General features: G+C 47.1%; 1 protein-coding gene across 4 annotated transcripts in view; it reads right to left on the reverse strand.

The window, feature by feature from the left end:
* PILRA (paired immunoglobin like type 2 receptor alpha) overlaps positions 1-25,145 on the reverse strand; it is a 60,822-nt gene that overhangs the window by 30,028 nt on the left and 5,649 nt on the right. For 3 of the 4 annotated variants that reach the window (XM_063708235.1, XM_063708236.1, XM_004045895.4), the window contains exons 2-5: positions 24,566-24,705; positions 23,853-24,242; positions 7,913-8,131; positions 104-137 (exon numbers count right to left, since the gene is read on the reverse strand). In XM_063708235.1, the coding sequence (XP_063564305.1) occupies positions 104-137; positions 7,913-8,131; positions 23,853-24,242; positions 24,566-24,705 (783 nt within the window). The remainder of the gene's footprint in view (positions 1-103; positions 138-7,912; positions 8,132-23,852; positions 24,243-24,565; positions 24,706-25,145) is intronic. The other variant, XM_055393093.2, reaches the window with a different exon arrangement.

A 25,145-nucleotide genomic window follows, 5' to 3' on the forward strand; every position in this document is an offset into this window, starting at 1 on the left:
GCTGGGTTTATGGAGTTCTTAGCAGCACACTCCCTGTTTCCCAAATCAGCCCACTGCCTGCACATGCACCCCCCAACCCACCCTGGGGAGGCCCAGCACTCACCTGGCTGGGGTTGTGGCTTTAGTCTGCTGCTGACCTGTAGGGGGACCAACAGTGAGTCAGGGTGGCATCCGGGTGATGGCAGTCTCCATCCCACCTTCTCTGCTGCGCCCTAGGCTGAGGCCCTCCTTAGAGGGACCGGAGCAGCAGAGCTGCTCCACCCAAACCCATCAGGAAGGGCCTGGGACTCAGCCGGCACCCTGAGGTCCCCACCTGTCCTCGCTGTTGTCTTCCATGTCACCTCCTGAGACCCCTTCACCCTGACCCCCTCCCTTGGTTTCTTTCTCTCTTGAGCTCTCTGCTCAGCCCCAACCTGGCTCCCTCCACTGCTGAGCCCTCGCCCAGTCACTTCTCCCCTCCCCTTCCCTTCCCTTGACATTGGCACCCCGCCCCCACTCCCTCCAGGTCCTCAGGGAGACCGCGCCTGTGCTTTCCTTCTGGGTGGCGGCTATGTCTGCCCTCCAGCCTTGGGAGCCTCGTGCTTGGGACTCATGTTTGTGGCTGTTCAAATTCTGTTGCCACCACTAGGCTTCCCCTCCCCTCTGGCTGGTCCCACCCTGAATCCTCTGCTGCCTCTCCCACTGTGCCCTGCCCCTCCCATCCCCGTGGCATCCTTGCAGTGTTTCCCAAGCACTGGGCTCCTGGTCCACAGACATCCCCTCCACCATCTAGCCTTCTCCCAGGAGGGCTCCATGTCCACAGAGACACCCTCTGAACCCAGGCCTTGAGGTACCCCTCAACTCCAGGGACCTCCCCTTCCACTTCTACAGGACTTTTTTTTTTTTTTTTAATGTTTAGACTGAGAACTCTGAAATATTAATTGCTAGTATCATTTCCATGCTGCAGCTTTCTTTCCAGCACTCTTCTGTCCCTCTGTTTTTTCCCTCTCTTTAGGTTATGTTTTATTTTACTTACGGTAAAAACAAAACAAAACAAAACAAAAAAACCGCTAGAATTCACTTTTAACCACATGTACAGTTCGTTACTGTTAAGTATATTCACACTGTTGTGAAACATCTCCAGGACCTTTTCATCTTGCAAAACTGAAACGATTTTAAAGAACCCCCACTCCCTCCTCCCTGCAGCTTCTGATAGCCACCATTCTACTTTCTGTTCCTATTAATTTAATATCTCTAGGCACCACCGAAAAGTGGAATCATACAATATTTGTCATTTTGTGACTGCCTTATTTCACCTAGCTTGATGTCTTCCAATTTCGTTTATACTGTAGTATGTGTCAGAATTTCTTTTTTTCTTTATTTTTTGAGACAGAGTTTCGCTCTTGTCACCCAGGCTGGAGTGCAGTGGTGTGATCTAGGCTCACTGTAACCTCTGCCTCTCCGGTTCAAGCGATTCTCCTGCCTCAAGCTCCCAAGTAGCTGAGATTACAGATGCCCACCACCAGGCCTGGGTAATTTTGTATTTTTAGTAGAGACAGGGTTTCACCACGTTGGTCATGCTGGTCTCGAACTCCTGACCTCAGGTGATCCACCCACCTCGGCCTCCCAAAGTGCTGGGATTACAGGTGTGAGCCATTGCACCTGGCCCAGAATTTCTTTTAAACACTGAATAATATTCCATTATATGTATAAACCACATTTTGTTCATCCATTCATTCGTTGATGGACATCTGGGTTGCTTCCACCTCTTGGCCATTGAAAATAGTGTTGCTATCAACATGGGTGTATCAATATCTCTTCAAGACCTTTCTTTTCAGTTCTGTTTGGTATGTACCCAAAAGTGGGATTGCTGGATCGTATGGTAGCTTTATTTATTTATTTATTTATTTATTTTGAGATGAAGTCTTGCTCTGTCACCCAGGCTGGAGTGCAGTGGCACAATCTCAGCTCACTGCAACCTCTGCCTCCCGGGTTCAAGTGATTCTCCTGCCTCAGCCTCCTGAGTAGCTGGGATTACAGGTGCCCACCACCACACCCAGCTAATTTTGTATTTTTAGTGGAGATGGTGTTTCACCATTTTGGCCAAGCTGGTCTCGAACTCCTGGCCTCAGGTGATCCGCCACCTCAGCCTCCCAAAGTGCTGGAATTTGAGGTGTGAGCCACCACTCCTGGCCTTTATTTTTAAATTTTTGAGGAAAGGCCATGCTTTTTTTCTGTATCATTTGCACTATTTTATAGCCCCCATCAACAGTGCGCAAGGGCCCCAATTTCTTCACATTCTTCCCAACACTTGTCATTTACACACTTTTTTAATAGTAGCTGTCCTTCTGCGTATAAGGAGATAGCTCTCTGTGGTTTTGATTTGCATTTCTCTGATGATTAGTTGGCCATTTTCATCTGCTTGTTGGTGATTTGTATACTGTCTTAGTCTATTTTGTGCTGCTAATGTATATAAGAATATCTGAGCCTGTATAATTTATAAAAAAACAAATTTGTTTCTTCTGTTGGACAAGAGGTTGCTGAAAAGTAAAACAAAGCAAAGCAAAGCAAAAATTATTTCTCACAGTTCTGGAGGCTGGGAAATCCAAGATCAAGGTGCCAGCATCTTGCTTTTTGCTGTGTCTTCCAGAGGGGAGGATTACTGTGTCCTCACATGGCAGAAGATTAGAATACAGTGAACCCACTCCTGAAATCCCTTTTTATAATGGCATTAATCCGTTTGGTAGAGCCGTCATGACCTGAGCACCTCCCAAAACACACTACCTCCCAGTTGTCACACTGGGGACTAAGTTTCCAATACATGATTTGAGGAGACACATTCAGACCATAGCATATATCATCTCTGGAGAAATGTCTGTTAAAATCCACTGCCCACTTTTAAATTGGGTTGATTTTTTTGTTGTTGAATTATAGGAATTTTTATATATTTCAGATATTCACTCCTTATCAGATATATAATTTACAAATATTTTCCCCATTCTATAGGTTGCCTTTTGATTCTATTGATTGTGTCCTTTAATGAAAAAACATGTTTAAGTTTAATGTTGTCCTGTTTGTCTATTTTTTCTTTTGTGGCTTGTGCTTTTGGTATCACAGGCAAGAAATTATTGCCAAACCCAGTGTCATGAGGCTTTTTCCCTATGGTTTGGGGTCTTACATTTAGGTCTTTAATCCATTTGGAGTTAAATTTTGTATATGGTATAAGATAAGGATCCAACTACATTCTTTGGTTTGGATATTCAGTTTTCCCAATGCCATTTGTTGAAGAGATTGTCCTTTGCCCATTAAGTGCTCATGGCACCCTTGTCAAGTCTTTTGACCATATGCGCAAGGGTTTATTTCTAGACTCTGTATTCTATTCCATTGGTATATTAATCTATTTTTTTTTCAATTCAGCTCCTTTTTTTTTTTTTTTTTTTTTTTTTTTTTGAGATAGAATCTCACTCTGTCACCCAGGCTGGAGTGCAGTAGCACAATCTCGGCTCACTGCAACCTCCGCCTCCCAGGTTCGAGTGATTCTTGTGCCTGGCCCATGGTGTATAATTCTTTTGCCGTGCTGTTGAATTTGGTTTGCTAGTATTTTGTTGATTTTTACATCAATATTCATCAGAGTTATTGGTCTGTAGTTTGTTTTGTTTTTGTTTTTGTTTTTCTTGTAGTGTCTTTGTTTGGCTTTGGTATCATGGTAATGCTGACCTCACAGAATAAGCTTGGAAGCATTCCAGCTGTCTTTTGTCATTATGCCACTGTACCTGTTCTTAGACTTCATTGAACTCTTATCCTGTGATAATCTACTTTTCTACAGATTATTCAGACTCCCTGCTGACCCCTCTGCTCTTCATTCCTGCCTTCTCACTAGCTCCTTGACCTGTGATCTCCTGTCTTTCTGCCACACTTAGCTGGCAAATCTCTAATCCTGGGGGTGTCTTATGGCAGAAATGGTATTTGATTACCCAATATCTATTCAATTATTCTTAGTTACAGAAAATTGATTGTATTTGGAGTGGGAGGGTTCCCCCTACAGATAGCTGTGGGATATGTGACCAAATTCTAGCCAGTAAGATATAAACTGGGTCGGAGGGGCGGGGATCGGCTGTGTGGAGAGGGCCGGGGCTCTCACACGTGAAGAAGTTGTTGTTAGGTCTTTCAGAAAGACTCTTTAAAAGGGAACAGAGAGTTGAGGCATAGTATTTTTTTTTTCCTTTCTTCCTTCCTCCTATTTTTTGCCAGGAACCCAGAAATAGTGGCTGGAATCCTTGCAGCCATCTTGGGCTATGAGGCAACCTTTGGGACAGAAGCCAGCATCAGGGCTGGTGAATCAGAAAGGTAGGAACCTGAGTGTCTAAGAACAGTGATGTGCTGTCTGCTTCCAGATCTGTTTACAAGAGGAAAAAAATAACCCAACTCTGTCTTGTTTAAGCTACTTTTACTTCTGGTCCCTGGTGGTAGCAACTGACAACAATTCCTGACCAACACAAATCACTAAGGTCTCAAAATCTGAATGGTTGACTACTGCTGGGGAAAAATGCAGCCATGCACAACACTGCTATCATAGATTTACAGTTTCATATCTGAGCTGAATCCTCAAACTCCACTTCCCATTTCCTCAGTGACTATGTCAAACTTTCTCTTCAATTCCCTGACCCTCTTACTCATTCTCAGGAGAAAAGTGCTGTGGTTTTTGTTCTGCAGAATTTAAAAAAAAAATCATAAGTGGTTGATTTTAATTTTTTTTTTTTTGTTTGAGACAGAGTCTCGCTCTATCGCCCAGGCTGGAGTGCAGTGGTGTGATCTCAGCTCACTGCAGCCTCCACTTCCTAGGTTCAAGCGATTCTCATGCCTCAGCCCCCCAAGTAGCTGGGATTACAGGGGCGCATCACCATGCACAGCTAATTTTTATATTTCTAGTAGAGACGGGGTTTCACCATGTTGACCAGGCTGGTCTTGAACTCCTGACCTCAAGTGATTTGCCCACCTCGGCCTCCCAAAGTGGTAGGATTACAGGCATGAGCCACTGCACCTGGCCAGATTTTAATATTTTAATCCATGGCTTTGGGGCTTGGTCATACTGAGTAAGACTGTCTCTACTGGTTATGAAATAATCTCACATTTTCTTCTGGTACTAGGGTTATTTTTTTTCTCATTTAAATCTTTGATCCCTGTGGAATTTATTTTGGTACAAATTATGAGGTAAGGAGATAATGTTATTTTTTCTCAGATGGCTACTGAATAGTTCCAGCACCATTCATGGAATTACTCATCTTTCCTCATTGATTAGAAACCTTTTAACCAACTAAATTCCCACATATATTTGGGTCTCTTTTCATTCTGTTATACCTAGGTTTTTCCTCTTTTCTTCCATTGCTTTATCTGTGTATGAATATACCAATATTGTACTGTTTTGTCTTTTAAATGTATTCATACGATGGTGCTCCCATGAGAGCCAGTGTTCCCTGGTTTAATGCCCACTGTTTAGTCATTCTAACTGCTGATGCTCCTGTGGCACACCCTCTGCTAGATCTAAACACAGTACATTTAATCATCAGGACAACCCCACATAGGTACTATCTTCACTCCCTTTGCCCATGAGGAAGGTGAGGTGCATAGCCTTTGTACCAACAAGCCTGTTTCCCTGGCGAAGGTGTGAGGCCAGGATCTGACTGCAGGCAGCCCCAACCCCATGCTCCTCCCCTCTGTGCTTTCATAGCTGATAGGGCAAATCTCCTTGCACTCTGTCACCCAGGCTGGAGTGCAGTGGTACTATCTCAGTTCATTGCAACCTCTGCCTCCCGAGCTCAAGCAATTCTTCCACCTCAGCCTCTCCAGTAGTTGGAACTACAGGTGCGTACCACCACACTTGGCTAAGTTTTGTATTTTTAGTAGAGACAGGGTTTCACCACATTGGCCAGGTTGGTCTCACACTCCTGGGCTCAACTGATCTGCCCAGCTTGGCCTCCCAAAGTGCTGGGATTACAGGCGTGAGCGGGAGCCATCATGCATAGCCCATTGCAAACATTCTTGATGGTAACTTCAGATCAGGTTTGGAGGATGTTGGGGTGGAACTCATTAATGCCTCAGGCCTTGTCCTCTCTTTTGAACTGTAAATGTGTACTCTGAGTTTCCAATGGACAACTCTGCTGAGATGCCACACATGGATCTCCAGTATAACAGATCCCAAATTAAATGAGGCATCGTTCCCCACCAAGCGTGATCTCCTCTCTTCCCCATTGTACTTGGTGATTTCATTACAGCCTCATCCACTCAAGTGGAAACGGGCTTATTCCTGCTCCCTCGCCCCTACATCAATCTAACAATCAACTTATTTATTTATTTATTGAGATAAGGTTTTGCTCTGTCAGCCAGGCTGCAGTGCAGTGGCACAATCACGGCTCACTGCAGCCTCGACCTCCCAGGCTCAAGCAGTCTTCTCACTTCAGCCTCTGGAGTAGCTGGGACCACAGGCGCACGCCACCACACCCAGCTAATTTTTGTATTTTCTGTAGATACGGGGTTTTGCAAAATTGCCCAGGCTGGTCTTGAACTCCTTGGCTCAAGAGATTCTCCTGCCTTGGCCTCCCAAAGTGTTGAGATTACAGGCATGAGCCACCCTGCCCAACAAACCAAGTGTCATTTATAAAAAAAATTTTTTAAATTATTTTTATATTTAGTTGGAGATAGTTTGCTCCGTCTCCCAGGCTGGAGTGCAGTGGTGAAATCACAGCTCATTGTAACCTTAAACTCCTGGGCTCAAGCAATCCTCACATCTCAGCCTCTCAGTAGCTGGTACCACAGGCACAGCTACTATGCCCAGCTAATTATTATTATTATTATTATTATTATTATTATTATTATTATTATTATTATTTTGTAGAGACAGGGTCTCCCTGTGTTGCCCAGGTTGGTATCAAACTCCTGGGCTCAAGAAATCCTCTTGCCTCAGCCTCCCAGAGTGCTGGGATTACAGGCGTGAGCCACCTCACCGCACCTCACCTCTTTGGTTTTATTACTTAATCTTTTCCAGGATCTGGCCCTTTTCCTCTTTCCACCTCACCCCTGCACTGCACTGACCCAGCCTGGTCCACCTCTGGCCACTCCTCCACAGACTGAGGTCTCTCACGGTAGCTGAGGTCACCCTTTACTGCTTCATGCTGCCTCTGGAATCAGAGGCTCTTGGGTGTGATTTCCAAGGTCCTCTCCTTTCCTGCCTCCTCCACCAGCACTGAGCTTCCTGCAGCTCCCGGAATGGTTTCCTCCACCCACAAGGAAAGTGAGTGACCTCTACACCACCCTCACCACTTACCAGGCTAATTCTTTTTCTTCTTTGAGACTTTTGCATATATCACCTCTGGGAAGTCCTCTCTGATTACCTCTCCTTCTTCCCACCCTTATTAAGTGCTACCATAGTTCTTTCTCAATGAAGCAATTAGTCCTTGAGGCAACTGAAAACCCCACACCCCTAGTTCCCTGAGAGCAGAGTCTATGGCTTATGCTTTATCTACTTTGCTTCTGCAGTTTCAAGCCAGGCCGTGGCAGGTGGGCAGTTGGCCAGTGCCTGCTGAGCTCAGCTTACTTCTGGTCCCTTCTGCTCTCTCTCTCCTTTTCCCAGGGCAGACCCTCCCCTCTCCTCCCCAGGAACCTTCAGGGGAGGTAGATGAGTGATGACTGAGAGAGAAGAACTAGGGGGGGATCGGCTGTGTGAAAAGGGCTGTGGGCTCTCACATGTGACCCTGCCCCGCCCCACTGCAGGAGCCTCACAAATGCAGACACCTCAGCACAGGCCACGAAGTCGGCCTCGGTGGGCTTGAGGGGAGCCAGCAGGGTCTGCATATTTCAGGAGCCCCATAGCTGCAGGTGGGCTTTGAGAAACCCCCAGATGGGAGGCTTGGGGAGAGGGCGGGTCCTGGGCACTTACCTTTCCTTCTCCTCCACCTGAGGAGGCAGATCAGTCCCAAAATCATGATTCCGAGCACAGCGACAGCCACTGCCACCCCCACAGCAGTCTCCAGACTTATGTGCCAAGAGTCTGAGCGTCGTTTGCCCTGTGTGACCCTGAGGCCGGTTGTGGTGGTTGTGCTACTGAGCCTCCAGGTGGTAGTCATGCTGCTGGGCCTCTGGGTGGTGGTCGTGACAGCTGGGGAGAGATGAGGAATGAGCAGACCCCCCCCGGGGGCACAGGGTGTCTGGGTGAAAGGCGTGGTGTGCTGCTTTCTAGGTTGGGGGACATTAGTGGTGAGGGAGCTCCTCTCTGAAGCCCACACAGGGAGTGGGGAACAGGGTGAAATGTTAACAGCTTTCAATGCAGACGACTCAGTTCATTTTATATTATTTTTCCTTTCCTTCTTTTCCTTTCCTTTCCTTCCTCCCTCCCTCCTTCCTTCTTTCCTTCCTTCCTTTCTTCCTTCCTTCAATTTTATTTCTTCCTCCTCAAATTCAGCTTAACAGGCAACTCAGTTTAAATCCGATTCTATACCAGTTATCAGCAGGGTGACCTCAGAACCTCATCTCCTCACTCACAAATAGGGATAACTAAATCACAGGATCAAAAACAGTCTACTGTTGCCAATACAGGTAACATAAAATATGTCATTTTAACCATTTCTACATGCACCGTTCAGTGGCATCAAGCACATTCACAGTGCTGTGCAACCATCACACCATCCAACTCCAGAACCCTTGCATCTTCCTCAATGGAAACATTTTTTTTAAGTTAAAAATTTATTGACATTCTGATTGTGAAAAACTCTAATATTACTTTTAATTTATAATAGGAGTTACTTCCCAAAAATGTTAATCACAGATGAATTGAAAAGAGTCTTTGGGAAATGTGGCAAGGTTGTTTATATAAGTATACCACATTATAAGTCTACTGGAGATCCAAAGGGATTTGCGTTTGTGGAATTTGGAACAAAAGAACAAGCAGCAAAAGCAATTGAGGTAGGTCCAGATCCTGAAGTCAGAACAGGGAAGAGGAAGAGAAGCAGCTCTGAAGATGCAGAATCCCTAGCTCCCCGATCAAAAGTAAAGGAAATTATTCAGAAAGACATCATTAAGGAAGCTTCAGAAGCTTCCAAGGAAAATAGAGGTAAAACTACAAGGTTTTAATTAGATTAAATTAAGCTTCTGTTTCACCCATTTCACAGCCCCATGTCTTAACGGAGTGCTTTTTTATTTATTTCAAGATATAGAAATCTCTACTGAAGAGGAAAAGGATACTGGAGATCTAAAAGATAGCTCTCTAGAAAACAAAAAGGAAACATAAGAAAAAACATAAAGAGAGACATAAAATGGGAGAAGAAGTTATACCATTAAGAGTACTATCAAAGTAAGTCTGTGGTTTAAATTCTGTCATTGGCTTAACAATCCACCTCAATGGAAACATTTCAGGTGTTAAACAATCCCTCATTCCTGTGTCCCCACCCTTCTACCCCTCTACTTTCTGTCTCCATGAGTTTGACTAAATACTTCATATTAGCTGAATCATACAGTGTGTTTTTACAGGATTGTCCTTTTTTTTTTTTTTTTTTTTTTTTTTTTGAGACGGAGGCTCGCTGTGTCACCCAGGCTGGATGGAGTGCAGTGGTGCAGCCTCGGCTCACTGCAACCTCCGCCTCTCAAGTTCAAGTGATTCTCCTACCTCAGCCTCCCGAGTAGCTAGGATCACAGGCACATGCCACCATGCCCAGCTAATTTTTGTATTTTTTTTCTTTTTTTAGTAGAAACGGGGTTTCACCATGTTGGCCAGGCTGGTCTCCAACTCCTGACTTCAGGTGATCTGCCCGACTCAGCTTCCTGAAGTGTTGGGATTATAGGTGTGAGCCACTGTGCCAAGCCAGGATTGTCTTAATAAGTGAGAACACATCTGTAAAAAACCTACTGTATATTGAAAATATGTTTTTAAGGTCACATTAATATATATTGACCTTCACATCCTACAAACAAGTTACACCTTCTTTATAGATGTTTCATGCACCCTTAAAAAATTGACATAGTACTCAGCCACAGGACAAAAAAATCAGGCTCCTTAATGTCTTCAAGTTAGTATGAACTAAAATCTTCATCCACTCTTAAGAGAAAGTAATAAAAGTGTAAATGCTATGTCTTGATTGGGAATTTTAAAATGTTTTAATTACTTAAAGGAAAACATGTATAACAACATACTGTTTAGAAAATAAAAACTAGAGTAATACATATTTTAAAAAAGAACCCTGGAGTATGACTAAAGCAACACTCTAAGCTAAATTCATTGTATGAAATGCTTTTATTACTTAAAATGGGAAGACATTTTTAAAACAAATAAAATATTCAATTTCCAAAGAAAAAACCCCAGAGAGGAGCCAGCTGTAAAGAAACTCAGAGGAAGAAAGTAATGAAAAGTTACATAGGAATAAATTAGGGAACAGATAGCCACAGGCAAAATAAATGCAGAAACTGGTTATTTAAAGGAGCAACAAGAAGAAGATAGACAAGACTAGCAAACCTAATGACAACAAAAGCCAGCTGCAGTCACGAGTGGGTATATGCTCAATTATATGTTGTTAAATGTTAAAATATCTGTGAAATGGGTGTCTTTTGGGTTTTTTGGACACGGTCTTGCTCTGTTGCCCAAGCTGGAGTGCGCAATCGTACCTCACTGCAGCCTCCACCTCCTGGGCTCAAGTGATCCTCCCACCTCAACCTCCTGATTACCTGGGACTACAAGCATGAACCTCTGAGCCAGGCCTGGGTGATATTTTTAAAAATTGATTTAAGAACTAGTATACCTTGGGGCCAGGCACAGTGGCTCATGCCTGTAATCCCAGCACTTTGAGAAGCTGAGGTGGGCAGATCACCTGAGGTCAGGAGTTTGAGACCAGCCTGGCCAACATGGTGAAAGCCCATCTCTACTAAAAATACAAAAATTAGCTGGGTGTGGTGGTGGGCGCCTGTAATCCCAGCTACTTGGGAGGCTGAGGCAGGATAATCACTTGAACCTGGGAGGCGGAGGTTGCAGTGAGCCAAGATCATGCTACTGTATCCCAGCCTGGGTGACAGAGCAAGATTCTGTCTCAAACAAAGAAGTAGTATACCTTAACTCATTTATGCCTAGTGTTCCATTATTAGAACGCTAAGTTTGTGGGAGTTATTTATATCCTACTGCTCAAGGTCATCACCAAGTTCTGATCTTTCACACAAAAAATTTGCAGCCTCTGGCATAAATGAGTTAACTGATCATTAGACAAAGAAGAAATGAGAATGCTATGCAAGAACTACCTTTCATAAGGTCTCCATGCTCAGGAAGTTTTAAAACGAAATTCTTGTAAAAATTTAAGGAACATAGAATTCTCACATAGAAGTTTCCAGAACATAAAGATGGAAAACTATGCAATTTGAATCCATTTCATAAAATGATTCCATAATCCTAATGCTAATATCCATTCAAAAGTTTTTTGGTCTTTTTTTTTTTTTTTAAGCTGGGCACTGTGGCTCATGCCTATAATCTCAGCACTTTTGGAGACCGAGGTGGGCAGATCACTTGAGCCCAGGAGTTTTGAGACCAGCCTGGGCAGCACAGTGAGACCCCCGCTCCCCCTGGTCCCTATGATAAATACAAAAATTAGCTGGGTGTGGTGGCGCATGCCTATAGTCCCAGCTACTCAGGAGCCTCAGGAGGAGGATCGCTTGAGCCCAGGAGGTTGAGGCTGCAGTGATCTATGATTGTGCCACTGCACTCCAGTCTGGGCAACAGAGAGAGACCCTGTCTCAAAACAAAAATTTTTGTTTTGTTTTGTTTTGTTTTTTGACATAGTGTCACTCTGTCAACAACAACAAAGTGCAGTGGTACAATCTCGGCTCACTGCAACCTCCAACTCCCTGCTTCAAGGGATTCTCGTGTCTCAGCCTCCCAAATAGTTGGGATTGCAGGTGCATGCCACCACACCTGGCTAATTTCTGGGACAGGGATTAAATAAATTATGATACATCACTACCATGGGATGCATGCGGCCATTTAAAAAGGCATTGCTGATTCAGAGCACAATGACTAGGAGTTAGCCCTGCTCTGCAAAGAGCAGCTAAAAAATTTTTTTAAATGGCCAGGCGCAGTGGCTTGTGCCTGTAATCCCAGCACTTTGGGAGGCCAAGGCAGGTGGATCATCTGAGGTCAGGAATCAGACCAGCCTGGCCAACTTGGTGAAACTACAAAAATTAGGTGGGCATGGTGACACGTGCTTGTAATCCCAGCTACTGGGGAGGCTGAGGCAGGAGAATCACTTGAACCCAGGAGGCAGAGATTGCAGTGAGCTGAGATCATGCCACCTCATCCAGCCTTGGTGACAAGATCGAAACTCTTGTCTCAAAACAAAAAAAAAAGACATAGGCCGGGTGTGGTGGCTCACGCCTGTAATCCCAGCACTGTGGGAGGCTGAGGGGGGTGGGTCACTTAAGGTCAGGAGTCTGAGACCAGCCTGACCAACATGGTGAAACCCTATCTCTACTAAAAATACAAAATTAGCCAGGTGTGGTGGCACATGGCTATAATCCCAGCTGCTTGGGAGGCTGAGGCAGGAGAATCGCATGAACCCGGGAGGCAGAGGTTGCAGTGAGCCAAGATCATGTCATTGCACTCCAGCCTGGGCAACAAGAGCAAAACTCCATCTCAAAATAAATAAATAAAAATAAAAAATAAAAAGACATAGATGTATATATACTGGAATGAAAGAGATTCAAGTTACTTTAAGTAAAAATAGCAATTTCTAGAGCAGCATAGTATGTGGTTTAATTCTATTTATGTTATATGTCTGTATCTGTGAGAACACTTCCACACAAAGTGGTAGGGACTGGGGAGATTAGGTGAATGTTACATTTTATTTGACTTTCTTCTGTATTTTTTTAAATTATGTGTAAGTATTACCAGTACTTTTATTAGTTTTTTAGTTTAACACTTTTCCAAGTACAATCAAGTACAAGTACAAGATACAGTCGCATCAAGTACAAGATACAAGATACAATCAAGTACAAGATACAATCGGCACATAATTCAGACCCAACAAATTTCACACAACTTAGAAAAAAACAGCAGCCTCCTGCACCTGCCTCCTCACTCCCTTCCAACTCCCCAGAGGCAACTATTTTCAGCAACTTTAGCTATTTATTTTGGTGTTAACCTTCTATTTCTAAACAGCATGCGAATATTGCTGTTGCTTGATTTGCTTGTTTTAGGTGGTATCTACTCACTTCCTACTATTGACATGGGAGAATTTAGATCTTACACCCCCATTTTCTTTATCTGACTCAGCTTTTCAGCATTTGATACTCCTCACTCTCCCTTTTGTGAAGTGAGTTATTCACTTGGCTTCTGGGACACCATCTCCCTTGGTTCTCCTGCCTCACTCTTACTTAGCTCCTTCTGAGACGTCTCTGTTGATTTCTCTTCATCTGCCCAAACCTAATATCAGGGCCCAGTCCTAAAACTTCCTCTCTAGCTACACTCACTTCCCAGATGATCTCATTCACTGTGTGTCATTAAATATCAGTGGTATCCTGATTGGTCTTCCTCTGTCGCCCAAGCTGGAGCACAATAGTGCAACCGTGGCTCACTGCAGCCTCCAACTCTTGGGCTCAAGCGATCTTCCCACCTCACCCTCCTGAGTAGCTGAGACTACAGGTGCACACCACCATGCCCAGATAATTTTTTTAAAAAAACTTTTTTTGTGGATAGCCTGAGCAATATGGTGAAACCCCATCTCTACTAAAAATGAAAAAAAAATTAGCCAGGTGTGGTAGTGCTCCCCTGCAGTCCTAGCTACTCAGGAGGCAGGGGTTGCAGTGAGCCAAGATCATGCCACTGCACTCCAGCCTGGGTGACAGAGTGAGACTCCGTCTCAAAAAAAAAAAAATTTTTTTTTTTGGTAGAGACGGGGTTCCATTATGTTGCCCAGGCTGGGTTCCAAGTTGATATATCCAGCCAATTTTCCCCCTGCACTCTAGACTCAGAGATCTACCTGTTCACACCTCCATTTGTATGTCTAGTAACAACTCAAACGTAAGGTGTCCAAAACAGAGTTCTTGATTTCCTCCCAAACCCGTTCTTCCGTTTCCCCCACTCAGTAAATGGCAATTCTGTCCTTCAAGATGCTCAGGCCAAGGACCTTAGAGTCATCCTTCCTTCCCTGCCTCTCATACCCCACATCCAATCCATCTGCAAATCCTGTCTGCCCTGTCTTCAAAATATAACCAGTATCAGCCAACTCTCACCTCGTGCACTGCCATCTCGCTAAGCCAAGCTGTGTCCTCTCTCCCCGGTCTCCCTGCTTCTGACTTCGCTCACCTATAATTTTTTCCTCCATACCACAGCGAGAGGGATGCTTTTAAGCTGTGAGTTGGGGCTGGGCATGGAGGCTTATGCCTGTAATCCCAGCACTTTGGGAGGCCGAGGCAGGCGGATCACCTGAAGTCAACAGTTCGAGACCAGCCTGGCCAACATGGTGAAACCCTGTCTCTACTAAAAACATAAAAATTAGCGGGTGTGGTGGCAGGTACCTGTAATCCCAGCTACTCAGGAGGCTGATGCAGGAGAATCCCTTGAACCCGGGAGGCAAGAGGGTCAGTGACCGAAGACCATGCTACTGCACTCCAGCCTGTGCAACAGAGCGAGACTCCATCACAAAAAAAGTAATTAAAAAAAAAAAAAAGCGTGAGTCAGATCTCAGCACTCCTGCAGGAAACGCTCCTTCGCTCTCATGGCACTCAGAGCAAAAGTGAGTTGTTTCCTTGGCTTTCAAAGCCACACAGGATCTTCCCCACCTCCTTCCACCCTCTGCCTCTTCCCTGTCTTCAGCCACACTTGTCCCATGTGACTGGAATGTTCTTCTCCCAACCTCCCCATTACGTTCTACCAATCAGTGTCTAGCTTGGATCTTCCTGGGGCTTCTCCAGGTCTGCTCCCAGTTCTTCTATCCCTGCGTTGTGCCTTTGGAGCTGGCCTTGGAGAACCCCATCTGTGGGCTCGGGTGCCCTGTAACAACTTCTGACTCCAGAGGCCACAGTTCCTCTCTACACATTTCTGTCTTCTCTGGGCTCCCTTCTCTTGCTTTTCAGAGGCCTGCTGCTGGTCCCAGGGTACCTCCCCATCCCTGACTGGTTTCCCCAAGTGTGCCTCACTCTAAGGTCTCCCCAGTTACCCTACACCAGGCTCTGCTTCATCTCACAGCAGCCTTCCCTGTTCAATGTGAATACAGGGCCACCCTTAGCAATCTCTGTCCCACTCACTTCAGTTCTACTCTTTTCTCTTTTCACCATCACCTGACACAAACAGAATTGATCCATTTGTGTCCAGAATTGGTGGGTACTCAGTCTCACTGACTTCAAGAATGAAGCCACGGACGCTTGCAGTTTGAGTGTTAACAGTTCCTAAAGGCGGCGTGTCTGGAGTTTGTTCCTTCTGATGTTTGGATGTGTTCAGAGTTTCTTCTTTTTTGTGGGTTCGTGGTCTCGCTGGCTTCCAGAGTGAAGCTACAAACCTTCACGGTGAGTGTTACAGCTCATAAAGGTCAGTGTGGACCCAAACAGCAAGCAGCAGCAAGATTTAGTGCAAAAAGCAAAAGAAAAAAAAAAAAACCTTCCACACCATAGAAGAGAACCGGAGCAGGTTGATACTGCTCAGGGGGCAGCCTGCGTTTATTCCCTTATCTGGCACCACCCACATCCTGCTGATTGGTCCATTTTACAGAGAGCCAATTGGTCTGTTTTACAGAGAGCTGATTGGTCCGTTTTGACAGGGTGCTGATTGGTGCATTTACAATCCCTGAGCTAGACACAAAAGTTCTCCAAGTCCCCACTAGATTAGCTAGACACAGAGCGCTGATTGGTGCATTCACAAACCTTGAGCTAGATACAGAGTGGCGATTGGTGTATTTACAATCCCTTAGCTAGACATAAAGGTCCTCCAAGTCCTCACTAGATTAGCTAGATACAGAGTGACAATTGGTGCATATGCAAACCCTGAGCTAGACACAGGGTGCTGATTGGTGCAATCACAAACCTTGACGTAGATACAGAGTGCTGATTGGTGTATTTACAATCCCTTAGCTAGACATAAAGGTTTCTCCAAGTCCCCACTAGACTCAGGAGCCCAGCTGGCTTCACCCATTGGATCCCCAACCAGGCAGCAGGTGGAGCTGCCTGCCAGTTCTGCGCCTTGCTCCCGCACTCCTTGGCCCTTGGGCGGTCGATGGGACCGGGCGCCGTGGAGCAGGGGGCGGCGCTCCTCGTGGAGGCTTGGGCCGCGCTGGAGCCTACGGGGGTGGGGTGGGGTGGGGACTGAGGCATGGCGGGCTGCAGGTCCTGAGCCTTGCCCTGCCGGGAGGCAGCTAAGGCCTGGCGAGAAATCGAGCACAGCGCCGGTGGGCTGGCACTGCTGGGGCACCAGGCGCACCCTCCGCAGGTGCTGGCCCAGGTGCTAAGTCCCTCACTGCCCGGGGCCGGCCGGCCACTCCGAGTGCGGGGCCCGCCAAGCCCACGCCCACCCGGAACTCTAGCTGGCCCGCAAGCGCCGCGCGCAGCCCCGGTTCCCGCCCGCGCCTCTCCCTCCACACCTCCCTGCAAGCTGAGGGAGCCGGCTCTGGCCTCGGCCATCCCAGGAAGGGGCTCCCACTGTGCAGCAGCGGGATGAAGGGCTCTTCAAGTGCGGCCAGAGTGGGCACAGAGGCCGAGGAGGCGCCTAGAGCGAGCGAGGGCTGACAGCACGCTGTCACCTCTCACATTTACATATTTATTCCCACACTCAAAAGTAAATTTCATCCTTGGGTGCATTTTTGGTTGTTTTGGTGGTGGGTTTTTTTAATTTTTTTTTTTTTTTTTTGAGTCAGGATCTCACTCTGTCACCCAGGCTGGAGTGCAGTGGTGGGACCACAGCTACTGCAGCCTTGACCTCCCAGCCCCAAGTGATCCTCCTGCCTCATCCTCCCGAGTAGCTGGAACTACAGGCATGTGCCACTATACCCAGCTAGTTGTTTTTTGTTTGTTTGTTTTTTGTGAGACGGTATTCTCGCTCTGTCGCCCAGGCTGGAGTGCAGTGGCGCGATCTCGGCTCACTGCAAGCTCTGCCTCCCAGGTTCGCGCCATTCTCGTGCCTCAGCCTCCCGAGTAGCTGGGACTACAGGCGCCCGCCACCACGCCCGGCTAATTTTTTGTAGTTTTAGTAGGGACGGGGCTTCACCCTGTTAGCCAGGATGGTCTCAATCTCCTGACCTCGTGATCTGCCCGCCTCTGCCTCCCAAAGTGCTGGGATTACAGGCGTGAGCCACCGTGTTTTTTTGTTTTTGTTTTTTTTTTTTTGGAGATGGAGTCTCACTCTGTCACTCAGGCTGGAGTGCAGTGGTGTGATCTCAGCTCACTGCCACCTCCTCCTCCCGGGTTCAAGTGATTCTTACGCCTCAGCCTCCCAAGTAGCTGGGATTACAGGTACGCACCAGCACACCTGGCTAATTTTTTTGTATTTTTAGTAGAGACAGGGAGGGTTTCGCTGTGTTGGCCAGGCTGGTCTCGACTTCTGACTTCAAGTGATCTGCCCGCCTCGGCCTACCAAAGTGCTGGGATTACAGATGTGAGCTATCACGACAGGCCACACCCAGCCAATTTTTAAATTGTATTTTTTTATAGAGACAGAGTCTTGCTATGTTGCCAGATTCTTGCTATGTTGCCCAGGCTGGTCTTGAACTCCTGGCCTCAAATAATCCTCCTGTCTTGGACTCCCTAAGTGCAGGAATTACAGGCATGAGCCACCACGCCCAGCCCTTTAATGGAATTTTTTATTTTTGCTATTGTATCTTAAATTTCCCAGAGCTTTCTTTGTGGTTGGCAAGTTCCTTTGTAAAGCACCCTCTCTTATCACATGCACGAGGTCTCTTAGCTTTCTGAGTAGAAGGAAATGCTGAGTATTTTAAAGTTTTATTCTCCCTGAACTGTTTTGGTTTCTTCCAGGTTCCTCTTTCTGTTTTTCCTGTTTGTTTTGTTCTTTGCGTTTCATGGGAGAAGTTTGTTTCATTTAATCATATAGGGACTCTAGCCTTAGGCTTCCCAAACACAGATGAGGCCAAGATATAGTCCCCGGTGCTGGGGGATTCGGTATGAGGACCAGACCCCAGTTGCCTTGCCAGTTATCCCTGGGGTGCTCCCCCAGAGGCCCTCTGGTTCATCTATTCTGGAAAGCAAACCTCTCGTCTTTGGGCTAGGGTAGGGGAATGGGGAATGGAGGTTTCCCTGCTTCTGACGTAGATTTTCAATGTCCTCTAGTTTTCAGACCCATCTTCACTCCTACTTTCAGGGGTACTTGGGGCCAGCATTACTGAACCTTTACAGAGTTTTGTGGTATAAATTGCCATTCATCTGGGTTTCCCAACACTGGCTTAGGGTTTAGCTCATCTGGGCTCCTAAACCAATTCCATTAGTCTGTTTCCAGCTTCTCAAATTTTGCTTTTGTACATCCAGTTCATATATTTCTTGTTCTTGAGGATTTCTTTCTTAAAAAATTCCCTTTGCTATCATTTTAGTAGACTCTGGGAGGGGGTGGTGGTAAACATGCATATAACCCACCATCTTGGCCAGATTTATGCATTAATTTTTTTTTTTTTTTTTTGGAGACAGAGTCTCCGTCTGTCGCCCAGGCTGGAGTGCAGTGGTGCAATCTCGGTTCACTGCAACTTCCGTCTCCCAGGTTCAAGCGATTCTTCTGCTTCAGCCTCCTGAGTAGCTGGGACTACAGGCGCGTGCTACCACGCCCAGCTAATTTTTTTGTATTTTTAGTAGAGACAGGGTTTCACCATATTGACCAGGCTGGTCTCGAACTCCTGACCTCAAGATCTACCCTCCTTGGCCTCCCAAAGTGCTGGGATTACAGAGGTGAGGCACCAAACCTGGCCTTTTTTTGAGACAGAGTCTTGCTTTGTCACCCAGGCTGCAGTGCAATGGCATGATCTGGCTCACTGCAACTGCCACCTCCTGGGTTCAAGGGATTCTCCTGCCTCAGCCTCCCGAGTGGCTGGGATTATAGGTACACACCACCATGCACAGACAAGGTTTCACCATGTTGGCCAAGCTGGTCACGAACTCCTGGCCTCAGGTGATCAGCCCACCTCAGCCTCCAAAAGTGCTGGGATTACAGGCAGGAACCACTGCACCTGGCCTATGCATTACTTTTTTTTTTTTTTTTTTTTTTTTTGAGACAGAGTCTCGCTCTGTTGCCCAGGCTGGAGTGCAGTGGCACGATCTCTGCTGACTGCAAGCTCCACCTCCTGGGTTGACACCATTCTCCTGCCTCAGCCTCCCGAGTAGCTGGGACTACAGGTGCTCACCACCACACCCAGCTAATTTTTTTGTACTTTCAGCAGAGACGGGGTTTCACCATGTTAGCCAGGATGGTCTCAATCTCCTGACCTCGTGATCCACCCGCCTTGACCTCCCAAAGTGCTGGGTTTACAGGTGTGAGCCACCATGCCTGGCCGCCTATGCATTACTTTTACAATGACAATTATCAAGGATTCATAAAGTAATCTTGCATATTAATAACAAGAGGAATAACAATTAAGAGGAAATATAGAGGGTAAAAAAATCTTTTTTCTTTTTTTTCCTGAGACAGGATCTGGCTCTGTCACCCAGGCTGGAGTGCAGTTGCATGATCTCGGCTCACTACAGACAGTTAAACAATCTTATGAGACATTTATATGATGTTTGGCAGAATACTACCAAGATTTACTGAGGGATATAAAATAGGACCTTGTTCCTGGATGGGAAGATTGTGTATTAGCCTGATTTCAGTTTCTTCAATTGCGTAATAGGTTTAATGCAACTGACTTAAAAGAGTGTTGTGTTTTTTGTTTTTGTTTTTGTTTTTCCTAAACTGGATAAACTTATTCTAACATTGGGGAAGGAACAGGCAGGCAACAACAGAAAAATATTTTTTGTTTTGCTTTGTTTTTTAAGACAGGGTCTTGCTCTGCCACTCAGGCTGGAGTGCAGTTGTGAAATCACAGCTCATTGCAGCCCCAACCTCCTGGCCTCAAGCGATCCTCCTGTCTCAGCCTCCTGAGTAGCTGGGACCATAGGTGTGCACTACCACAACTGGCTAATTTTTTTTTTTTTTTTAGAGATGGGGTCTCACTATGTTGCCCATGTTAAGTCTCAAACTCTTGGGCTCAAGTCATCTTCGTGCCTCAGCCTCCCAAAGTGCTGAGATTACAGGCATGAAGCCACTGCACCCAGCCTAAAAAAGTTTTTGAGGAAGGAGTAATATGTTTGAGATGGAAATAGTCTTAGGCATTGAAATGTGATAAAGTTACAATCACTAAACCTGTGTGCTGATGTAAGAAAAGACAGATCAGTGAAACAGAATCGACTGACCAGAAACAGATGCTTTTCTACAAAAATAATTTTAAAACCAGGCCTAATGTATCAATAGAGAAGCAGATAAAAATGCAATAAATGGGGTTGGGACAACTGATTATATTATTTCATATAAAGATCAATTTAGTTGTTTATGCCATATACCAAAATAAATTATCACTACATACAAATTTTTTTTTAAATTAAGAAGCCTTGCTCTGTCGCTCAGGCTGGAGTGCAGTGGTGCGATCTTGGCTCACTGAAACCTCCTCCGACTCCCGGGTTCAAGCAATTCTGTCTCAGCCTCCTGAGTAGCCAGGACTGCAGGCATGAGCCACTGTGTCTGGCCAATATTTTCAACCTATAGTGGAAATTGGGATTTTTGTGCTTAGAAATAAAACAGAAAAGGCCAGGCGTGTTGGCTGAAGCCTGTAATCCCAGCACTTTGGGAGGCCGAGGCGGGCAGATCACGACGTCAGGAGATCGAGACCATCCTGGCTAACACGGTGAAACCCCGTCTCTACTAAAAATACAAAAAAATTAGTCAGGCGTGGTGGCGGGTACCTGTAGTCCCAGCTACTCAGGAGGCTGAGGCAGGAGAATGGCGTGAACCTGGGAGGCGGAGCTTGCAGTGAGCCAAGATCATGCCACTGTACTCCAGCCTGGGAGACACAGCAAGACTCCATCTCAAAAAAAAAAAAAAAAAAAAGAAATAGAAAAGTGACAAAGAAGAACACAATTAGGTTTGGTTACAAAAGTAAAATTATGTAAAAAACATTAATAAGCCAACAACAAACTTAGTTATATCTGCTACAAATATTCCTTTAGTTTGTTGTATCTTAGCATGATGGTACTTCAGTTGGATTAAAAAAATTTTTTTTTGCCAGACACAGTGGCTCATGCCTGTATCCCAGCACTTTAGGAGGCCAAGGTAGGTGGATCACTTGAGCTCAGGAGTTTGAGACCAGCCTGGGCAACATAGCAAAATCCCATGACTACAAAAAAAATACAAATATTAGCCAGGTGTGGTGGTGCGTGCTTGTAGTCCCAGCTATTTGGGAGGCTGAGGCAAGAGAATCACTTGAGCCTGGGAGGTCGACACTGCAGTAAGCCATGATCACACTCCAGCCTGGGTGACAGAGCGAGACTCTTGTCTCAAAAAAAAAAAAAAAAAAAAAAAAAAAGGCAGAGCAAGGTGGCTCACACCTGTAATCCCAGCACTTTGGGAGGCCAAGCTGGGCAGATCATCTGAGGTCAGGAGTTCGAGAGCAGCCTGGCTAACATGGTGAAACCCTGTGTTAGCCTGGCATGATGGTGGGTGCCTGTAATTCTAGCTACTTGGAGGCTGAGCGGGAGAATCGCTTGAACCTGGGAGGTGGAGGTTGGAGTGAGCCAAGATCGTGCCATTGCACTCCAGCCTGGGTGACAGAGAGAGACTTTGTCTCAAAAAAAAAAACAAACACTTTTTTCTCTTTTTATTGCTTTCCTGAATTTTGTTTTTTATAAGCATGAATATTCAATTAATTGAATTAATTGAAAATACAATTTATTAGTGAAAAAAACAACAAATCTGACCTATCCAGAGAGGTGAGAAAAGCAAGCAGGAATTAAGGAAAGAGGAAGAGAAGGCCTGAGAAAAACCCAAATCTCTCAAAAAAGGCCATTTAAGGAAATATGTAGGAAATCAAAGTTCAAGGCTGTCTTGCTTCATTTAGATTATGGAGCCACTTTCCATCTGCTCCAATACCAACACAGTGGTTAAGATGGTGCAGTGGTTCACCAGGGCGCAGGCAGCGAATGTGTCTGTCCCTGCAGGTCCCTGCAGGGAAGAGTAATTTATCCCTGGCATTGTTTAGGATTGCCAGTGCAAGTGATTAGAAAAAAAAACCCACCTGGCCAAAGATTAGTTTCCTAAAACATTTTCTACAGACAATGCACCACCTTCCTGCCTGGGCCTGGGAGAAACTCCCCTCACCCCACTGATCTGGAGACAGATAAACCCAGGCTCAAATTTCCCCGACGCCCTTTCTGAATAAAACAGAAGATCTATTAGTGCAACACATCCCATCACTAGGTTCAAAAGTAGGTCAAGGCGAACACTATGGTCAACTCAATAGGCGAAGCCCTGTAGCTAGAGGTTAGGTGAGAAAGCTCTGCAGCTCACCATCCCTTTCATTGTGTTTGTTTGTTTGTTTGTTTGAGACAGAGTCTCACTTTGTCACCCAGGCTGGAGTGCAGTTGCTCGATCTCAGCTCACCTCAACCTCCGCCTCCCGGGTTCAAGTGATTCTCCTGCCTCAGCCTCCCGAGTAGCTAGGATTACAGGCATGAGCCATCACACCTGGCTAATTTTTGTATGTTTAGTAGAGACGGGGTTTCACCATGTTGGCCAGGCTGGTCTCGAACTCCTGACCTCAAGTGATCCACCCACCTTGGCCTCCCAAAGTGTTGTGATTACAGGCATCAGCCACCATGCCCATCCCTCACCATCCCTACCAAATCCCATCTGCACCACTAGTGTGATGTTGGGCACAGATATATAGGCTCTGTTAGCCTCAATTTCCCTGTCTGTAAACTGAAGAGAATAGCAGTTCCTCTTGTTATTGTGGAGTCTTGGTGAGGGTTCACTAGGACAATGCACACGAAGCGATTTGCCAGGGCCATGCCATGGTGCCTCAATGAATGGGGGCTGCTGCTTTTGCTTCTGCAGACACATCCCTTAGTGTTGGGAAGGACAGAGTAGCAAGACCAGAGTGGAGGACAGGGAGAGCACGGCTGGAAGAACCCAGGGGCTTGTCAGGGAAAGTGGGGGCTGCAGGGGCCAGGGAAAAGTGAGGAGGGTAAAGGATGGATGCAGGAAGAGAGGGATATGATATGCGAGAGAAGAGGCGAGACAGGTCAGGGAGGAGCTGAAGGACACTTCTGGGAAGCAGAGGGGGAGAAGGAAGTGGGCAGATGGGAACCCAGGTGATAGGGCTTGACCCAGGGACTGCAGGGCTCCCAGGGCCAGCCACTGGGCACCTGCTGGGGGTTCCTGAATGAGCTCCTGACTGTGAGAGATGCAAGGTATGGGGCCCACCCTGAGGCACTAACGGGGACTCCACACAGAGACACATGACAAAGAGCGGGTGAGCCACATCCTGGAGAGATCAAATCGACCTGGAGGTTATGGGGAGAGGCCAGGCTGGAGCCTCATTTTGGAGAAAGAATGAAGGATAATTAGAGGGTCCGGCAGCTGCTGAGGCCTGAGGAGTGGGGGCGGGGCTGGATCTGGAGGGGACAGTGAGGGGGATGGTTGGGGAAAGCAGATCAGTTGTGGAGACAAGGGGAAGAGAAAAGGGGAGAGGTGGCAAAGGCCTGAGGAAGTGTTAGGGGCCAAAGAGAGAACTTAGGGGTCGTCAGAAGAAGTGGGGTCTGAGGTGCTGGGGATGACGTCACCAGTGATCATAAAAGCCTCACTGTGGTGGGCAAAGCGGGTGCCAGGGCAGCTGGACTCACCCTGGGTGATGGAGAGTTTGGTCCCCTCGATGGACTGCCACTGCTGCCTCCCTGAGCTCCGTGTGTCCAGCTCGACTCGGCAGAAATACACAGACTGGTCCTCCTTCCGCAGGTTCGAGATCCTGAGGAAGCCGCTCTTCTGACCCTCTGTCCAGTTCAGAAAGACCCGGTTCACATAATCCTTGTGAATGGAAGGCGGCCTTGTGCTGTAGAAGAACTGCCCGTGGAAGTGGCCCCGTCTCCAGGATATTCTCACATCGGGAGCTGTGGTTAACTCCCAGGGGTAATAGAAGGAGAAGGGGATTTCCACAGAGCCACCCATGGAGGCTGAGAGGTGTTTTGGTTGAGTGACCCCATAAGGGTAGCTTGGACCAGATCCTGTGGAGCCACCTAGAGGAGGGAGGGAGTGAGTGGGGGAGAGACCTTGAAACCACCTCAAGACACAAAGAGGGTGACCCCAGACCCTCCCGCACCTTCACCCACAGGCAGTCGTGTGACAGGTGGCTGGACTGACCTCTGGCCTGGGTCTCCCACTCTTCAGGCATGGGGGAGGGAGGAGGGGGAGAGGATGGGGTCACCCGCCCCTGTGGGACCCGCCCTTGTTTCCTGGTGGTGGGAGCCTGGGCCCTCCCCAAGATGTCCCACCTTTGTCTCGGGTTGGCCCCTCCTGTGGCTTGGGCAGAGCCCACATCTGGGTGGTCCCGGGTACTCACCAGGGTGCAGAAATGCTGGCGGCAGCAGCAGGGGCAGTAGGGGCAGCAGCAGGGGCCGACCCATGGCGTTGTTCTTCTCCAGGGGACGGGGAGAGCAGCAGAGCCGTCCAGGCAGGAGAGGGGCCCTGTGGAGGGGCCACCTGGGGGTTGAAGTGAGTGAGGAGAGCCGGGCTCAGGCTCCGAAGAGGGCTGTGGGGGCCGGGAGCCTTCCCCAAACCAGTGCACCTCCAGGGTGACCAGCACTTCCTTTATCCATCTGGCTTATTTTCCCCTATTGCAAAAGGGCCTCCCTTGTGGTCAGTGCCAAGTCAGCCCTGCCCAAAGGCCGCGGTCCCCGTCCTCCTGCCGAGGGGCTGGGCCTGACCTTGGCTGGCTGGGCCTCTCCCACCTGGATCCCTGCAGACCCCACCTCACTCAGCCTCACTTCTCATCCTTCTCTCTGCCCAGGGCCAGCGCAGGCTCTTTCAGGGAGAGGAAAGGCGGGCCTGAATCTCTGCCCTTCTGCGCCCCAGATTCAGTCCTCAGAGAGGAGGAGGAGGAAGCCAGTGGAGGTCACAGGTGCTCAGCCCCCAGCCCAAGC

The sequence above is a fragment of the Gorilla gorilla genome, chromosome 6 (assembly GCF_029281585.2).
Source record: "Gorilla gorilla gorilla isolate KB3781 chromosome 6, NHGRI_mGorGor1-v2.1_pri, whole genome shotgun sequence".
Taxonomy (NCBI): Eukaryota; Metazoa; Chordata; class Mammalia; order Primates; family Hominidae; genus Gorilla; species Gorilla gorilla.